This window comes from Rhinatrema bivittatum, unplaced genomic scaffold, assembly GCF_901001135.1.
Source record: "Rhinatrema bivittatum unplaced genomic scaffold, aRhiBiv1.1, whole genome shotgun sequence".
Lineage (NCBI taxonomy): Eukaryota > Metazoa > Chordata > Amphibia > Gymnophiona > Rhinatrematidae > Rhinatrema > Rhinatrema bivittatum.
In genome coordinates, this window is record NW_021820281.1 from 523,078 (window position 1) to 537,614 (window position 14,537).

At 38.9% G+C, this 14,537-nt stretch overlaps 1 protein-coding gene and 1 non-coding gene across 2 annotated transcripts; both read right to left on the minus strand.

The window, feature by feature from the left end:
- Window positions 1-3,938: 3,938 nt before the first annotated feature.
- On the minus strand, window positions 3,939-4,982 carry LOC115081353 (olfactory receptor 1009-like). The gene has a single exon (XM_029585833.1). The coding sequence runs from the start codon at window positions 4,980-4,982 to the stop codon at window positions 3,939-3,941; it is 1,044 nt and encodes a 347-aa protein (XP_029441693.1).
- A 1,450-nt stretch (window positions 4,983-6,432) lies between these two features.
- TRNAT-CGU lies at window positions 6,433-6,505 on the minus strand. The gene has a single exon. It is a non-coding gene; the product is annotated as a tRNA-Thr (tRNA).
- Window positions 6,506-14,537: the final 8,032 nt, after the last annotated feature.

Sequence of the window (14,537 nt, forward strand, 5' to 3'; positions counted from 1 at the left end):
CTGTAAAAAGTTTTTGGGAGGGTCGGGAGGGTGGGGGAAGCTAAGGGATTAGTTTTAAAGGGTTGGGGAGGGTTTAGGGGTTATTTTTGTGTACCGTTTTTCCCACCCTCCCCCAAAATGATAAGAGAAGCCCCACGAACAATATCATGGGATTTTCCTATCATTTTGGTGGAACCCCTGATTTCTGACGATTTTGAAAATATAGTATGATATTTTCAATCATCCGAAGCCCGATTCACATCCCTAGTCTTTAATGTTTTTGGCATGTTTGTTGGCTATTAGCAGATTTTTATCTTTGAAACCAGCTAGCAACTGTGTAACTAGCCAATGTTGTTTCAGAATTTTAATGATAGTTTGTGACGTATGTGTATATGTGAGCGGACAGATAATCTTTTCATTTAGTTTTTTTTACTTTGGTTTTGAGGAGATCTTGTCTGATTTGTTTGAATGCCCTTTTAAATTCATTTGTGACATGTTTAACAGGATATTCCCTGTCAAGAAACCTCTGTTTCATTTCAATTGCCCTTGATTGAAATGTCTCATCTGCACATAGGCTCCTTAGTCTCAAAAATTGTGAATAAGGTAGATTATTTACTAGTATCCTGATATGAGAACTCTAATGCAACAACTTGTTCAAATCGGTGGGTTTCCTTTAAATACCTGTATGGAATCTCCTGCTCTTCAGAGATATTTGAATGTCCAAAAAAGAAATTAATTCACTGTTAAAATGCATCATAAATTTTAGATTAGAATCTAATGTATTTTTTAACCAATAAAAAAATTTTGTAAATAGCCTTGGCTGCCTTTCCATAATAAAAAGATATCATCAATGTGTATCTTTTTCAAATCATAATATTCTTCGAATATGTGTGCCTGACAAGGAAATCTTTTTCGAATTGGGCCACATATAAATTTTTTGTTGAGGGAGCCATTGCTGAGCCCATCGCTACTCCTTTAATTTGCAGAAAAATATTCTTGTTGAATTTTTAAAAAAATATTTTTCGTGCTATCTCCACAAGATCAATTACAAATTGATTTGGGATTCATCTGTGTGGGTTATGTTTTAAAAGTTGGTTTGCAATAATTTCTACAGCTGCTGTTTTTGGTATATTCGCATATAGTGACTCAATGTCTAAAGTAACCATTAATGTATCTTCTTCAATCTCTTGAAAATCTTCTAAAATTGTAATAAAATCCTATGAGTCTCTCGTATATGATGGAAGAGGTTTGTTTTTTAAGAAAAATATCTATAAAACTAGAGATTGGTTCAAACAAGTAACAGATCGCAGAGATTGGCCTTCCTGGTAGTGCGCTCAATGGTTTATGTACCTTTGGTAAGATATACATAGTAAGCATAATTGGATTGTCTACATTTAAAAAATCAAGTTCTTTATTAGTTAAAAAATTACCATCTCTGGCAGTACACAGTTATCAATTTCTTGCTTAATTCTTTTCGTTGGGCCGTTAGATAGTCTCTGATAAAATGATTGATCTGATAATTGTCTCTCTATTTCAAATATGTATTTTACACGATCCATGATGACTATGGACCCACCTTTATCTGTTGCTTTGATAACGATGTTAACATCATTTTTTAATTCAGTGATAGCCCTTATTTCACCCTTGGTCAGATTATTGAATGATTTATTTGAATCTTTTTGTTCTGCTCTAGTCAAACCATTTAAAACCAATGTCTCTTAGGTATGGATGATTGGGTTAACAGCACCAATTGGTAACCATCTGCTTGCCAGTTTAATGATAGACATATCTTGATTTCTTTGTCCCATACTTGAAAAAACTCAAGAACTTTAAGTTTTCTTTTAAATGTAAAAAGATCACTGCAAGTTCGAAAGGCATTATGAGAAGCTGTTGGTACAAATGAGAGGCCTTTGTTCAGTACTCTAGTCTCATCCGAATTAAGTGACTGTGAGGAAATGTTTATAATCTTATTTTGCATCCCTAATCTCGGTACATCTGGAATGGATTGTAAAACTGGTTGTGGAACTGGTTGTGAAACCCTCTCCCTCTCCATCTTCCTCTCCACCCACCTCTGCCTCTGGAAAAAGGAGATTCACATTTTTTATTAGTAGAGTACTCCTTTTCTGAATCCTTTCTCCACAAATTACCTAATTGTGAAACATGGGAATCATTTTTTTCATAAAAGTCTTGTTCTACATCGGTGTGGAAGAGGGTGCTGACGGGTCTATATTGTCATCTGTTGCAGTGCATATGCATTTAGCATTCCTATCTTTATGCTTACATTACTTCTCTTATCTTTCCTCTCCTCATTGTATTTTTTTTTATCTATGTGGAAACTCCTTGTCATTTCTAATAAAACGTTTATTGAATTGGTACAACAGGTATATCTTATTATTTTTGTAATCTATTTCATCTCGTTTGAACTTATCATATTTAAGAGATTTAAGTTCTTTTGTAAAGATTTCCAAATTTGTCTTATAGTCACTATAATAATATCAAAACATATGCCTCAGAAGTGGCCCCAACACTGATCCTGAAGGTCAAACTGTGCTTAAGTGACCAGGATTCCTTTAAGTCCAGAATATTCCACAACCCACAATAGCTTCCAGGTTTCAGTGTGTTTATGTGGGCTGTAAGGTCTGGTATAGAAAATTATATTGTTTGTTTGGTTGGGTTATTTCTAAATATGCCTTCCCAGCCAATTCATTTGGTTGCCTGGTGGATCAAATGAAATGTTCCAGCCTCTCTCTTTTTTTTTTTTAATTTCAATTTTTATTGAAAGTTTTCTTTGTATTTTTCCAGTAAAATAACAAAACCAGCTATTCACACCAAACCATCCAGTTACACAGTACATCCCCTCCCCACACCCCTTCCTCCCTATCCCCTCTCCATCACATTCCCAAGAATAATGAGCTAGCATTTGTATTCCATGTTTTGAAGGTTGACTTTGTCTTTTCAAATCTGATCATGGTATTATGATAAATTGACATCTCCATCTGATAGATTATGCAACAGTCTTTTGTAAACAGCAATCCTGCTAGGTGGACCCCTGCATGTCCAAAGAGTAGCAACCCTTCAACAGAAGCTGATAGAAGAAAAACCTGCAGATATTTCTCCACAATATTTATTTCCTTAATTAAAGATTGTATTATATCCCAATAAGTTTTAATTTGGGGACTTGTCCACCAGATATGCCCCATGGTCCCCTCTTCCACACATTCTCTCCAACATAAATCAGATGTATTTGGAAAGTTTTCAGTGTAACTGAGGTATAGTACCACCAAAAGTATATTTTATATGGATTTTTTACCAAAGGGACAGCAATGGATGATTTACTTCCTCAGTAATCTTCATCTAGTGTACATCCTAGGTCCATAACACAATATTTTTCATGCTTAAGGAGACCACCTGGAAAGCCACACAAAACCTTATTGTGCATTAGTAATAAATCCTTTCATAGGTAGAGCTTTGATGCAGTATCTTTCATATATACAAACCTCCTTCATATCCATCACCATATGTTTACCACTGTTAATATCCTAACTACCCCATGACTCCTCTAACACTACAATGTACATAACACATTTCACAAGATTGTTAAATTAATTGAAACATGTAAACCGTTGTGATGGCAATACCGAACAACGGTATCTAAAACTCTATAAATAAATAAATAAATATAGCATATGGTTTCCCCAAACCAGTTTTAACCACACATCACTGCATATAAAAACACAGCTGTAAAAATGCAAAGTGGTCCTTATCTTCCAGGTCATGATTGATTATATCACAAAACTTCAAATCCAGTCCAACACAGCGGACCGAGTATTTGGCCTAAACATATATCCTGGGCTTTCTTATTTTGTAGGACCACCAGGCAAACGAACGTCCTTCCCTCTTGCTTTTCAGCCATGCATAGCAAATACTTGAGAATGTTTGGTGGAATCTCCAATTGCTCCTTAATAATAAGATATGCTTTGGACAAAGGGTCTGAACTGGACACCTTGCACACCTTCTGAGCTATGATGCTTGACAGGCACAAATACAGAAAATGTTCTTCTGATCTTTGAATGAAAGGATTTTCTGGTAAATACTTTTCTTAAAGCACTTCTTACTTCTCTGTTTTTCAGGCTGTAAATCATGGGATTAAGCAAGGGAATTAAAACATTATACAGCAGAGCAAAGAGCTTGTTTTGATCCAGTGACTGCATGGATGTTGGTCTGACATACAAACAGAGCATGGTCCCATAGAAGAGAATAACGACCGTGAGGTGGGAGGAGCAGGTGGAGAAGGCTTTGTGCCTCCCCTCTGCAGAACGGATCCTCAGGATGGTGGAGATGACGTAGATATAAGATACAAGGGTTGATATAAATAAAGGTAGACCTAACATGATACTCCATATATAAGATATGTGATTAATGGTGGAGGTGCTGGTGCAGGAGAGTTTTAGCAGTGCTGAGATATCACAAAAGTAATGGTTAATCTCATTGGAACCACAAAAAGAGAAATGTGATACCAGGACAGTGTGTGTCATTGGTTCCAGGAACCCAAAGAACCAGGCCCCTGTGGCCATCAGTACACAAATCCTTTCATTCATAATTATAGTATAGCGTAGGGGATTACAGATTGCAGCATAGCGATCGTAAGCCATGACTGAAATAATAACAAATTCCACACATGTTAAACAGAGAAAAAAATACAGTTGTGTAAAACATCCATTTACAGAAATCCTATGACTCTTTCTTAATAGGATGTCCAGCAGTTTAGGGAGAGTGACTGAGGTGTAAGAAATATCGATGAAAGACAAGTTACAGAGGAAAAAGTACATGGGGGTGTGCAGGCGAGCGTCCAGGCACGTCAGGGTTATAATAGTGAGGTTCCCCATCAGGACGATCAGGTAAATCAGTAAGAACAGAAGGAAAAAAGGAGTTTGCAAGTCTGGAAATACAGGAAACCCCAGAATGATGAATTCTGTCACTGTGGTGAAATTTAACTCCTCCATGCACTCTGAAAAAAATAAGGGGGGGGGGTTAAATAAAATAGAGACAGAGTGCCATGGATAGGGTGGTGAAACTATGTAATATGTTGCCCTGAGACATGTAGAGTGACATAGGGTTACCTTAGATGAGAGAAGATGTGAGGTCATGAAGCTCAGCCTTACTTGTATTGATGGTTGGGAAGACACTGGGGAAAAGGTCATCTTTGGTCATCTTTTCTGAGGTCCTGCTGGCACCTGGATTCCAGTGAGTTAATAAAGGCTGTGAAATTACAGGAGAAGCAGAGGAATGGTGGGATATCATTCTGGACTTTGGTGGAATTGTTCACAGTTTTCTTATTTCTCTGGTAATCGCCCAGAATTGGTTCTCCCACTTCCCCTGTGGAGCTCACTAGTGTGACCAGTCCTGAACGCTGCTGCCAGATGCTGCTTTCGCTCTGTCTCCTTCATTCCTTGCTCCATCTATTGTCTCCCAATCTTTCTCAGAGGTCAGTACAAAATTATCCTTCTGCGACATCACAAACTATCCCAATCAGCGTTGCTTTCTCCCCAAAATCTGCTTCCGCTTTTCCCCTGTTTTCTGTCTTTGTGGATGGCGGTCTCATCCTCTGGTTCTCTTGGGGTGAACTTCGATGCCTCTCTCTCCACCTCCTCCTCTACACACACATACACAAAACTCTGCTAAAATGTGTTGATTCTTCCTGTATAATATTGCTAAAATCTGTCCCTTTTTGTCTGACCTTGTTACCAAAATACTCCTCCTCTCTCTTATCACCTCCCATTTATACTACTGTAACTTGCTCTTTGCTGGCCTCCCATTGAAGTATCTTTATTCCGAAATCTGCTTCACAATTTACCTTTCCTCAGTCTTGCTATGAACATGTAACTTCTCTTCTCAATTCGCTCTGTCAGCTCCCCATCCACCTCCACATGCATCTGAAGCTTCTCTTACTCCATCTACAAATGCATTCACTCTGTGGCTCCTCATTATCTTTGTGTTATCTCCACTACAGACGTCCTCATAACATTCTCTTTATCAGACAAGTTGCTCTTATCTGTCCTTCTCCTCCACTGCCTGGACTTCCCTGGTCCATGTGTCAAGAACCCTCTCTGGCCATATTCAAAACTAGTTTATAAGCTCATGCTCTTTAATAAACATCTTACAGATTCTTATTTGTCAAGGCTACTTTGTAAGCTTCTTGGAACAGGGACTGTCTCTTAAGTGAGTCTGTAGCAGTGTTGTGCCTAGTAATAATTTGGAAATAATGATAAATAGTAGCATGCACCACTATGCATTTTTCTCTGCTCTGTCAATGTGGTCCATTAGCTTTTAAATTCTTTGGCATTATGACCTGTGATCTATTAAGGTTACAAATTTTTTGAACCAAACCAATTTAGAGAAAAGCAAGCTGACCTTCTTTGCTCCCACTGGATTGTCTGTTGAAGGGCAGCTAGAAGGCTCTGATGAGGATCGAACTCATGACCCCTGGTTTACGAAACCAGTGCTCCTACCACTGAGCTACAGAGCCATCTAAAATGCTCTTGCTCTCTTCTTCCCTTCCTGTAATATTTGTGTAAATCTTGTGTCCTCTTAAGCATCTCCTTGTCCATAATAATGTGGGAATTGATGATTTAATAGGATGATATCTCTGCTAATATTATTAATCCACAATTTACTTACAGTCTTGAGCCTCAGGATAACTGATGGACTGAGCCAGCTCTGATCTGGTAATCTTCAGTAGTCAGAAGTATTTATTCTCACTGTATATCCTTTTCTGGAAGTTTCCCCAGGGCTGAAAGAGTCACAATGCAGAGCACAGGGAACAGAAGCAAGTGAACTCCATGTTATACATTTAATTAGATTATGGAATATCTGTCAATCTACTAATGAAGCCAGTCTATATCATCCATAGCAAACCACAGCACATCGAGCCATCAGTGTCTGCAAGTGCAGAATCCGTTTAATGGTATTTACATAATTTTATATTAGTAAATGCAATGTATGCACTAATAATGTAATGATATTCAAAACCTGTGCAAAAGAACTATGACTTTCGCATTCGTGCCCCTCATGGACCTCCATTTCAAAATATAAATTAAAAATAAATAGCCTTTAAATTTGTTTCTTTGTTTGAAGCACTCATATTTGCAGCAATATGGCAGATTGATTATTCATCAAAATATAATAGAGTCGAGTGTAGCCCCAAACAAATTAGTACCTAAAAGAGGAGCACAACAAAAATATATGAAGTGGTAAACCAGCAGTAATACAAAGGGCCAGATTTTAAAAGGGTCACGCACATAAGGTACGCGCGTAACTCTTTTAAACCCCCCCTGCGTACGCCGAGCCTATTTTGCATAAGTCCCGAGGCTTGCAAAAAGAAAACAGAGAGGATGTCTTGGTGTGGTGTAGAAGATATGATTAAACAAGGTGAAAGTGTGATCCGACCAACCAAATCTTATTCTGAATGAATTAAACATTGAAAATAATTCAGAATAAGATTGGAGCCTCAAAAAGTGGATACGGCAATGTAATACCATCTATCTGCGAGCGCGTGACAAGCCCTGCTATTGTGCAGTAAGCTTTGCAATCTCCTTCATTTAATTATTTTTTATAGAACTTAATTTGGTTGGTGGGATCACACGTTCACATTGTTTAATCATACGTTCTACACCATGCCAAGACATCCTCTCTGTTTTCACGCCAATTAACAATGAGAATCTAATTCAGAAATCACATAACTGCACCCTATTATGGATTTTTCTCGGTGTTCCTATGTACTATCTTGTGTTTTTGTACACCATTATGTTTGCCACACATCACAGGGCTCTTGTTTCTGAGATTGTACATATTTTCATGCTTTTTGTTGATTTATGTTATTCTAATGAGTCCATGTATGTGTTTTTAATTGTAATATATTTGTTTTAGTTGCCCCTGAGGCAGCTCTTGGTTATAGAGCAAAACTCCGCCAGAGTCGGGCTAATTTCAAATAAAGGGCATTATATATACACCGATCTCCATCTCTTCTTTGCTAGACAACCAATAAATCATAGACACTTATTTTAAATGCATAAAAGAAAATGAAAATGAAAAAAGTAATGTAAGAGATTGATTAGAAAATTGCTGAGCATTTATTCATTTTAGTGGTCTAAAGAGTCTCATTGAATTCTCTATAACCACATATAAGTGAATTTTTCATTTTACTCAACTATACATTTATGAAGGTCTCTTTAATTCTTGCATTTATTTGCATTCATTGATAATTGGCTTTTTGACCTATTCTCACTGCCATAACTTATTCAATTCTGTCATTTCTATAAATCTGAACATGGCTTCCTTTAGTTGACCCTGTGCATACCTCTTTTATGTTCAGCATAACATTTTGGTCTCTCTGAGTAGGTGTTTGAACAAAAGTTTGGATTAAGTGTCCCAGAGGCTTTCAGATGTGCAATATCAGTTTATTCCCAGTTTTATGTATAACAGTAAAGTTCATGTTTACTGTTATACATAAAACCTATCCAGCTTTACTTCTTTTTAGATGTGTTAACACATCTTTCTCTTAAATTCTGCTTCATTTTTTTGAAAGGGTTAATAAGCATGTGGATAAAGGTGAACCGGTAGATGTAATGCATTTGGATTTTCAGAAAGCGTTTGACAAAGTCCGTCATGAGAGGCTTCTAAGAAAACTAAAAAGTCATGGGACAGGAGGCGATGTCCTTTCGTGGATTGCAAACTGGTTAAAAGACAGGAAACAGAGAGTAGGATTAAATGGTCAATTTTCTCAGTGGAAAAGGGTAAACAGTGGAGTGCCTCAGGGATCTCTACTTGAAAAGAGTTTTTCAATATATATATAAATGATCTGGAAAGGAATACGACAAGTGAGGTTATCAAATTTGCAGATGATACAAAATTATTCAGAGTAGTTAAATCACAAGCGGATTGTGATACATTACAGGAGGACCTTGCAAGACTGGAAGATTGGGCATCCAAATGGCAGATGAAATTTAATGTGGACAAGTGCAAGGTGTTGCATATAGGGAAAAATAACCCTTGCTGTACTTATACGATGTTAGGTTCCATATTAGGAACTACCACCCAGGAAAAAGATCTAGGCATCATAGTGGATAATACTTTAAAATCATTGGCTCAGTGTGCTGCAGCAGTCAAAAAAGCAAACAGAATGTTAGGAATTATTAGGAAGGGAATGGTTAATAAAACGGAAAATGTCATAATGCCTCTATATCGCTCCATGGTGAGACCGCACCTTGAATACTGTGTACAATTCTGGTCGCCGCATCTCAAAAAAGATATAGTTGCGATGGAGAAGGTACAGAGAGGGGCAACCAAAATGATAAAGGGGATGGAACAGCTCAGCTATGAGGAAAGACTGAAGAGGTTAGGGTTGTTCAGCTTGGAGAAGAGAAGGCTGAGGGGGGATATGATAGAGGTCTTAAGATCATGAGAGGTCTTGAATGAGTAGAATGTGAATTGGTTATTTACACTTTCGAATAATAGAAGGACTAGGGGGCATTCCATGAAGTTAGCAAGTAGCACATTTAAGACTAATCGGAGAAAATTCTTTTTCACTCAACACACAATAAAGCTCTGGAATTTGTTGCCAGAGGATGTGGTTAGTGCAGTTAGTGTAGCTCGGTTCAAAAAAGGTTTGGATAAGTTCTTGGAGGAGAAGTCAATTAACGACTATTAATCAAGTTCACTTAGGGAATAGCCATTGCTATTAATTGCATCAGTAGCATGGAATCTTCTTAGTGTTTGGTTAATTGCCAGGTTCTTGTGGCCTGGTTTGCCCTCTGTTGGAAACAGGATGCTGGGCTTGATGGACCCTTGTTCTGACCCAGTATGGCAATTTCTTATGTTCTTATGTTCTAAGATTTGACTGGTTAAAATATGCCTCAGAGATATGGAAATAATGCTACAAAATTGTACTTGCTGTGTGTACAAATAATGTATGGTAACTAGGAAATAATGACTTATTTAACAAAAAACTTCAATAAATATTGGGCTAAATTTTCAACTGAGCATCTATCTAGAGATGAATGTATGCAGATTTCCACATTCACAAATCCAGTTTGTTTTCAAACACATGGCACCAGTGTAAGTAGTGTTTGAAGATCAAATTGCCTGACTAAATGTCCATGCATTCTGCTGACATGCTATTCAACAGTGGGGCAAAATGCTCTCAGTAGCAGAATGCTGACTTTACACTATGAACAAGGTTTTCATTTACGATGCCTAACACCTTCCCACCCCTCTGCAGAATATTGAGCCTTTCTGGCGAAAAGTGCATGCATACTTCCTGCTAAAAATCTACTTCCCTGGATATGGCTGATTTAGCTGGATGGCTGCTATTTTTTGCATGCTTTTCAAAGTGCCTAAACTTTTCAAAGTTTACCCCAAAGTTTCAAAAGAGTAGAGGGTCTAATTTACATCCCCAACCCTCTATCATGTCATACTCAGAGTACCAGCACCCTGGAGCAGATATTCCGGGGCAATGAGATATTTCATTCATTTTTCTCTGCACACATTGCAACGATAGCACTGATTTCCCACAATTAACTGGAATTTTATTTATTTTTATTGGAATTCAGAAGAACACCAAGGAAGAGACATTGATACAATCTGAAGATTAATGCACAGTACAGAAAGAGAAGACAAGTTTCACATTTTGCAGAGTGGATTACATATTATTCTAGGGCTGAAGACCATGAAGGCAGAAGACGTTGAGTTTTTAGATTCCACTTATAACAAAGAGATGAGAAGGTGCCTGGGGACTCTGCTCTCCTTTTGCACCATCTGCCTTGATGGCTAGAGAGTCAGTGGATGTGTTGTGAGGCTGCATCTAACATATGATGAAAAGTACAGAAGGGATGGTATTCAGCCTTATGAATAAGCAGGTATAATGAGGTAAATGTATTACATAGTCAGAAATAGCCAGAGATAGGGAGGAATTAGTCAGTCAGAGATATTGAGGACCTGGAGGATTCCGGAGGCAGTACTGCTTTGAGGAATGAAGAAACAGAGAACAAGGATTATTAGTCAAATTTTATGCTCCAGCCTACCCAGTTGATTAAGTTCATCCAAATTAGTGCACTGTATTCATGTAGAATACCTAATTGATTAGATTCTGCAGTTGCCCATTGCAGGTACATGACCCAATGTGTTTTGCTCAGCTTGTAAGCTTGCTTCTCCATTTCTAAGTCTTCTCTTGAAATATACAATATCATATATTCACCCATCCTGATAAACTGTACCTGGAAGTGGCAACTGAAATTCCTACATGCTGCATCACAGTGTGAAGTCCAGCGGGGAGACCCTGGTCGTTACCCCTTCAAGGGTACCTCCAATGCTGAAAGGCCCTAAGAATAACCTTAGAGATGCAGGGCTACTGTGTCTTTCTGCTGTTGCTTCCAGCCTGTATCTACCTAGTTTACAGGTGAGAAGCAGTTGATGTGGCACAGACCCACTCTGCAGAGAAAGCAGAGCTCAGGATGTGAACCATCAGGGACTGAAGTCATCAGCCAATGAGCTAACAGCATTAGACAATGGTTACGCATTTCACAAGTATGTGGTCTATCTGCAAATTGCTTATTTTTAAGTCTACTGGCTAAAATCTCCCAGGCTTGCTTTCTCTGCCCATCGCCTGAGCTCCCTCCTAGGAGGGGAACACTTTCCTCTTTCCTGACCACCTTAGAATTATGAATTTATATTGTTTTATACAGGCTTTGGGGTACATTTCTTTATCAGTGTGCCATACATAGCTGGATAATTTTAGGAAGCTATGAAACTTTTTTTTTTTTAAAATAAACGAGAGAGAGAGAGAGAGAGTTAAGGGCAAGCTGATTCAGGGATTTTCTAGTGCTTGTTCCACTTTGACCCTGTTGAAAATAACCTTATCCTTATTAGATCAGATACATTTCAGACCCATGCTCCACCTTCCTCCTAGATGTGGACTTGATGGGTGAAGGTTTACAAATGTTATCATCCCCAGACAGATGGACAGACAGCAGATGGAAGCTATGGTGGAAAATTCTAATAAAAAATGGATTACATATCACAGTGAAACTTGCACACTAGAGATGAGAAAGCTACAACCCATGTTGGTCTTGAGTTTTAGGTGTCTGTGAGGGAGTCTACAGGAAACCTCCCTCCGACCACCTTAAGGGACCGGCCACAGCTATCTGGTCCAGTTCTCTTTAAGTCTCAATCCAGCCTGTGATTCTGGGGCCCAGAGGGGATCCCTTCAGCCTAGCAAAAGAAGGCAGGACCTAGAAGGTTTAGAGGGGCCCCGGGTAGCAGTTAGAGACCCAACCTAGACAAAGACCTGCTATGTTTGAGGACTGTGGTTACCTGAAGTTAAGATGAGTTGCAATATTTGTTTGATTTTTGGCTTTTTCACTATAAATAAACACTTAAAGAAACAGCCAGAATCTGCCTCCTTATTTCTTTTGACTGTTTCCTAAGCCACGACTGGCCACGCTACCAGTGTCCTTAATAAGAATTCAAGATTTATATAGTTAGGGATTGCAGTCATTCTCTTAACCAGGTTATGTCCTTAATATGCAGGGTGCATTTTATTCTATCTCTTGGTCAGCCAGGACATTTTACAGTCCTGGGCAGAGAAAATGTTCCTACAGACTCTAGAAACTTGTTTTCTAATAAATATTTTTCTTAGGGCTTTTTTTACCTCTTGGTTTCTCAGGCTATAAATCATGGGATTGAACATGGGGATTAAAGCATCATATAACACTGCAAAAAGCTTATTTTGATTGAGGGACTGTGTGGATGTTGGTCTCATATATGAACAGAGAGTAGCCCCATAGAACAGAATAACAACCATAAGATGTGAGGAGCAGGTGGAGAAGGCTTTGCGTCTGCCCTCAGTTAAACGAATCCTGAGGATGGTGGAGATGATGTAGATATAAGATACAAAGGTTGAGATAATGCAGGGCATATCCAGGACAACACCTATAGTGTAAGTCAGACGATCAATGGTGGCAGTGCTGCTACAGGAGAGTTTTAGCAGTGCTGAGAGGTCACAAAATGAAATGGTTAATCTCATTGGACCCACAATAAGAGAAACGAGAGAGAAGGACAGTGTGTGTCACTGTTTCCATATAGCCAAAGATCCATGTCCCAGCAGCCATCAGTACACAGAGTCTTCGGTTCATAATAATGGCATAACGCAGGGGGTGACAGATGGCCACATAGCGGTCATAAGCCATGACTGTATGGAGAAGAAATTCTACACATACTGAAGAGATGAAACAATATGCCTGTGTAAAACACCCAACTAGAGAAATCTTCTGCCTCTTTCTTACGGAGATATCCAGCAGTTTGGGGAGAGTGACTGAGGTGTAACAGATATCGAGGATGGACAAGTTACAGAGGAAAAAGTACATGGGGGTGTGCAGGCGAGGGTCCAGGAAGATCACAATTATAATGGTGAGGTTTCCCATCAGGGTGATCAGGTAAATCAACAAAAACAGAAGGAAAAGAGGAATTTGTAGATCTGGAAATTCAGGAAACCCTAGAATGATGAATTCAGTCAGTGTGGTGAAATTTCTTTCTTCCATTGGATTTTGAAAATAAACAAAAGAAATTAAGGAGAAAGTGGAGTCATTAGAAATAACCTCACTGCTGGAACATGAGGATGCACACAGTTACTGCCCAGGGACGCACACAGGGATGCACACAGTTACTGCCCAGGGACACACACAGTTACTGGAGTTGAAAGTAGACATTAGTCAAAGTTCAGCCTTCTTCACACTGCCCATATATTACTTTTTATTATGCTGACAATACCGAGCTTGGGAAGCCATCATTTATCTTTGAGAGCTTCCTGGCACACCTCTACCTTGAGAGAAAGAGGGAAGACCATTAGAATGGACCAGCAGTGCCAGTATGAGGGAGATATCTTTCATCGGCTCAGGATAAATACTTCCTTCCTTCAACCTGACAGTCTCATGTGAAGATGGGGCTAATGTGGTCTCCAAGTGCATGTTACATCACGTGAACTAGCAACCTGTCCACCCATGACATCTTCCTCAAGTAATTGGATTTAGGGGCATTTATACAATGGCTGAGTGGTGCTGACCCTGAAATAGCTGCAGTTAAAATCTTGATATCATTTGGTACATCATATAATCACCTAAGCATAATCTGAGAAAAAGTGGGGGTTAATTCTCTCCAGGTGTAGCCTGTGCAACATAAGAACATAAGAACATGCCATACAGGGTCAGACCAAGGGTCCATCAAGCCCAGCATCCTGTTTCCAACAGGGGCCAATCCAGGCTATAAGAACCTGGCAAGTACCCAAACATTAAGTAGATCCCATGTCATAGCTTTAGCATATACAACACAACAGTGCAGGCAAATATCACAGTCCAATTCAAATTCACAAATGGGTATTTATTTTTTCAATTTTTTGAGCGGCAACTCCACTGGCTTAGAACATCACAAGTTCAAGGGGGTCCCCCGACACGGACCCGTGTTTCGCCAAAGCTGCGTCGGGAGGGACATGAAGCTCAAACAAACAATCT